Consider the following 4,770-nt stretch of genomic DNA (forward strand, 5'->3'; position numbering starts at 1 on the left):
TTCATCCACTGCCAACAAGTTTTTGTTTAGTCCTGAGAGTTCTTTTCTGTGTTTTTTATCATCAGATTGACATACAGGCTGCTGGACAGACGGGCTGACGGTATCTGGTTCGCCAAGTGGGTCAGCCGGTCGACACGGACTGTTACGTTCGTCCACCAGAATGAGGAACTTAGACAAACCGGCTGGGGATTTTTTTTCTTACTGAAACTTCCTGGTACAATTGTCTAATGATTATTTGCATAATCAGCAACACACACACATACGCACACGCACTGGGGCACAGCAGACAGATGGTCTTTCACGTCTTTACAAAAGGAAACACTATAATGTCGAAGGAGAGAAGAGTTTTACAATGTTATAAAAGACACAAACAAACAGAATCCCTTTGAGGAAATTAAAGATTTTATATATTATATTTTGGTCTATTTACATCAAATAATGAATATACAATCTGTTAATAAAGATCATATAAACGTAACATATGCTTAACAATTACCGTCATTTGAGTGTCATGTGTGTTAAGTTTGATAAATTCCCCCACAGTGCCACCTGTTGGCCACATTGCAGAAATACAACATGACAAGCGTCATCAGTTCTTTATTTAATTTTGACACACGGAGTAGAAAACATGGTTACAGACAGAGAAACACCAACACATTTAGCAGAATCATGCACCTGCTATATTTCTGCATGCTGAATTATGAACGGCTGAGTTTATACAGTGTTGTTGAAGCCGGCGGGAGTCACTTATACGCTCACATGGCATTTTACAACTGGAAAAACCTGAAAAAGAGAGTTATAATTTCCCTATTATCATCAGCATTGAGCTGCAGTATGACAGGAAGATTATACTTAGTAAAACGGGGGAGAAAGTAACAAAATACACAGTTTTCACAGAGCATGCGTGACTGTCTTTACAGACGGTGATTATAGGATGAATCCATTATTTAACAAAAGGAGCAGGAATGTAGTTCAGGCTCAATGTCACAGAGAGAAACCTTCACACAAACATGTTACACTTTACCGGAAGCTCTACTGAGTATTGCATATCTACATTTAAGGAAAAGTTTGACATTTTGGGAAACTTATTGGCCTTACTGCCGAAAGTGAGATGAGAACGACACCACCCTCACATCTGTGTGCTAAATATGTTTTAACATAGCTTAGCGGACTAGCTCATCTACATTAGGGTCACAAATCAGCAGAGAAAGGAGGAACACACTTGGCTTATAGTTTAGTCGCAAGTCAAAGGTCAGGAGGAATCAAACAAACGCTTTGAGGCCAAACCTTTACAGCTTTTAGCTTAGCTTAGCATACAGACTGGAAACAGGGGGAACAGCTAGCCTGGCTTAGCTCTAAAGCTCACTATTTGTCTCATTTGTGTAATCCGAAAAAAACCACAGACTGTATCAAAGTGTGGACGTAGTCTCCGTGATTTAAACAGGTGAGTTATTCAATAATCCCCCCCCCCCCCCCGTACCATTAGCATTAGTGGGGATTTTAGCCATTTGGGGACCTGCAGTTTTCTCAGCACCAGAGGTTTTCCGCTTGGTAGAAACGACCTGGAACTTCCAGATGTGGCAGCTGGTAGCCTGGCAACTGGTCCGAGCCAACAAATAGTTCTGCCTGTGTCAAACATCTAATTGTTGTTTTTGTTACGAATTATAGAAAGAGGATATAACATGTGTATTAGTGAGCTTTAGAGGGGCTGCTCGGTGAATTCTGTTACTTGTCGGCCGGAGCCAGGCTAGCTGTTAACCCGTCTCCACTGTTTATCCCATGCTAAGCTAACCCTGCTGCTGACTGCTGTTTCACATTACTTAGCGTACAGACATGAGATTGGCATCGATCGTCTCCTAGCTCTCCGACAAAAAAAAAGACAATAAGCCCATTTCCCCAAAAATTCTAACTACTACTAGGTTGTGATTATAATGGCGTCATTAGAAAAGTGTTTTAAAAACAAGTATCAACATTTTAAAAGATAGTGTACCATCATCTTTTCTTATTCTAACCACTGAGCCTTGGAACAACGCCTTCCATACTGTACGGATTGTAAAATGTATTATTGAGTATTGTGGGTCAATAGAAGACACAGTCACACCAAATACAAGTCTGCTGCTTCCAACAGTACAGGATGTATTTTTTTACCCATCACCCCGTTAACAGCCAAAGTAACCGAGCCCCAGTGTTTTTCTTCTTCTCTGCGTTTTCCAGCTTCACTACAGCCGAGCGGTGCAATTCTCTCTACAGTGTTGTCAATTTAAAAAGGAAGCACAAGCCATTACCTGGCCATGTATTCTCTACCAGCACCACTACAAACATGCTACTCCCACTGTGACCCATTACATCAGCACGTCTCAGTGGTCTCACAAATTGCCTGCACGACCACAAAACTCAACACAGGGTGTCTCTCTTTATGTCCTCTTTGCGTTCCCATCATCCAGCCTGTGTGTTTAGGAACTAAGACTGAAAGTAAAATCAGGTGTACATGAGCTACATGTTTGTCTCTCTCGCTTCCTCCCACTCTGTAATACACCCCTACCAACAGTCTCGTTATTCTAGTGCACAGCAGAGCCACCGGGGACATGAGAGCACTGAGTGATCACATTGCAGCACAGCGACCTCGACAGTGGATTTGGGGAGGGGGGGGGTCAGCGCCCTGCTCGCGGGCACGTCAGCGGCGGTGGCGCTACCCTCCGACTACCAGCCGGCTTCGGACTTCCATCCCGACGGCGGCTGGAATCCGTCCCGCAGCTCTCTGTCCACAGGCAGGAGTGTGTGAGTGGTTAGCTGTTCCTCTGCCCCATCTCCCTGTGGGACGAGGAGGAAGAGCTCTGGCTGTCCTCGGTGTCGCCTCCGTCTAACGAGGACAGGGATGACAATTTACAGGACATCAATATCAATAGGATCATATCAGTGTTTTTTGTCCCTGGGCCCCAGTCATCCTTACCTTTTTGGCCAAGCTAGTGGCGTGGCTCTAGGGGTAGCAATGTCTGTCTATTGATCGGTCCAGACTCTTTGCTCCGGACTTAAATCTCAAGAAGTATTGGATATTCAAGGTCCCCCAGAGGATAAATTCAAATCACTTTTTCATCTAGCAACATTAGAATTTAATTCACCAGACACTCTGTTTATGACCCAACAACTGTAAAACTAACAGTATTCCCATCAGCATCAGCCGTACTTTGTCTTCAGTGCTGATTTTAGCAAATGTCTGCATGCTAATATGCTAAACTATGTCTTACAACAGTCAACTCACAGAGGACAGGCTTTCCCAATCAAACATGTTCTGACTCAGAAAGAACAGGGTCTCTTATTTCTAAATAGCTACATAATAGCGGATGCAAACCTTTAATAACTGTACGCTTGTCTTAACAGCAACTTCCTTACTGGCCTCGACACGTGATCCACACAGAGACCAGTAGTTTCTAAAATCATCCTTGTGGAAAATGTCCATAATGTCTGTAGACAACATTTTCCATACATATATCTGACCGCTGACATCCCATAGAGTTACCCAGCAGCTTTTTAAACATGCTCAAAACATAAACTCAGTCCAAGGTGATCAACTCCGGTTTACCTCCCCCTCCCGCGTTGATGTGCAGCTGGGACAGAGACAGGGTGAGGGGCAGCCCTCGGCCCTCGGGGTCGGTGGGACTCTGCAGGATGTCGTGCATGGCGTTCCTGCGTCCCGTCCTGCCAGAGGCGATGAAGTCTGCATACGTGGCCTCAACATCAGACATCGCTCGTGCATCCTTCACACAGCAGCACCTACAAGGAGAGCAGCCATGGGATGAGCTCCATCTGTCAGAGTGTGCAAATGAAGGTTCCACTTTAAAACTCTCCAAACAGTGTGTGTACAACAATGAAGCAGGGCAAAGCTGACAGCACATGTCACGTGCATATACTCATTAGGATACATGTTACACTACGAATAGTAATACTCCTAATTAATACAACGCAAGAAGGCAGGTATAGCATGACATTATTTTTCTTTATTTCAATCTTTTTTAACTCACTACTAGGCTACACACACTGAATTAATTAATTAGACCTGAACAGTTCCACAGCTTTCTTCAGTAGGCTAACCATGTTATGCTAACCAGGCAGCCCGTCCGTAGCTAGGCCCACAAATCAAGAATCAGGTGTGGAACTGACCCACAAGTCTAATTACATTCACATAATATCTCATGACGTAACCGTATTATGTCGAAGCATTTTCTTACCTTCACTTAACAGCTCTACCGGTGTTGTAACCGTAAGCTACATGTCTAGAGAGTGTTTTGACGTTCAAAGCAGAACAGGCCCGACATCACATCAAACGATCCAACAAAAACAAGCTAAACTAAGCACACAAAATAATACAGAAGCAGACCCACGTGCTGTAGGTAATAATCCCACGGCCTTACCACTACATACCGAGACGAGTCAATGCGTGGAAATCATTTCACAGTATTAATCCCATCAGTAGGACGCTTTGAAAAGTCCCCAGTCCATTCTCCATTGCCGTCGCATCTTCCTCCTTCGCGACCAATCAGCAGCCGCGACCCTGCATCTGGGCGCTGATAGGTCAGGAGACACAAAAGGATGAGAGGAGAGCTATCTCGCAGAGCAGCACCAGCAACAAAGGTTTATGCTGCATTCGTGGTCACCTCGTAAATCTCAATGAACTGACCAACATAATATTTATCTTACTATCTATGATGCTGTTTCCTATTTGGATGTTGAACCATCAAAACAGTAAAAACAAAATAGAATTGAAACAAATAA

General features: G+C 43.9%; 1 protein-coding gene across 1 annotated transcript; it reads right to left on the reverse strand.

Annotated features, from left to right (window-relative positions):
* Window positions 1-2,786: 2,786 nt before the first annotated feature.
* pkia (cAMP-dependent protein kinase inhibitor alpha) lies at window positions 2,787-3,743 on the reverse strand (the record flags this gene model as incomplete). The annotated part of the gene is made up of 2 exons (XM_079172716.1): window positions 2,787-2,860; window positions 3,581-3,743. 2 exons carry the CDS (start codon window positions 3,741-3,743, stop codon window positions 2,787-2,789), a joined length of 237 nt encoding a protein of 78 aa, XP_079028842.1.
* Window positions 3,744-4,770: the final 1,027 nt, after the last annotated feature.

The sequence above is a fragment of the Pholis gunnellus genome (assembly GCF_910591455.1).
Source record: "Pholis gunnellus genome assembly, chromosome: 14".
Classification (NCBI taxonomy): Eukaryota; Metazoa; Chordata; class Actinopteri; order Perciformes; family Pholidae; genus Pholis; species Pholis gunnellus.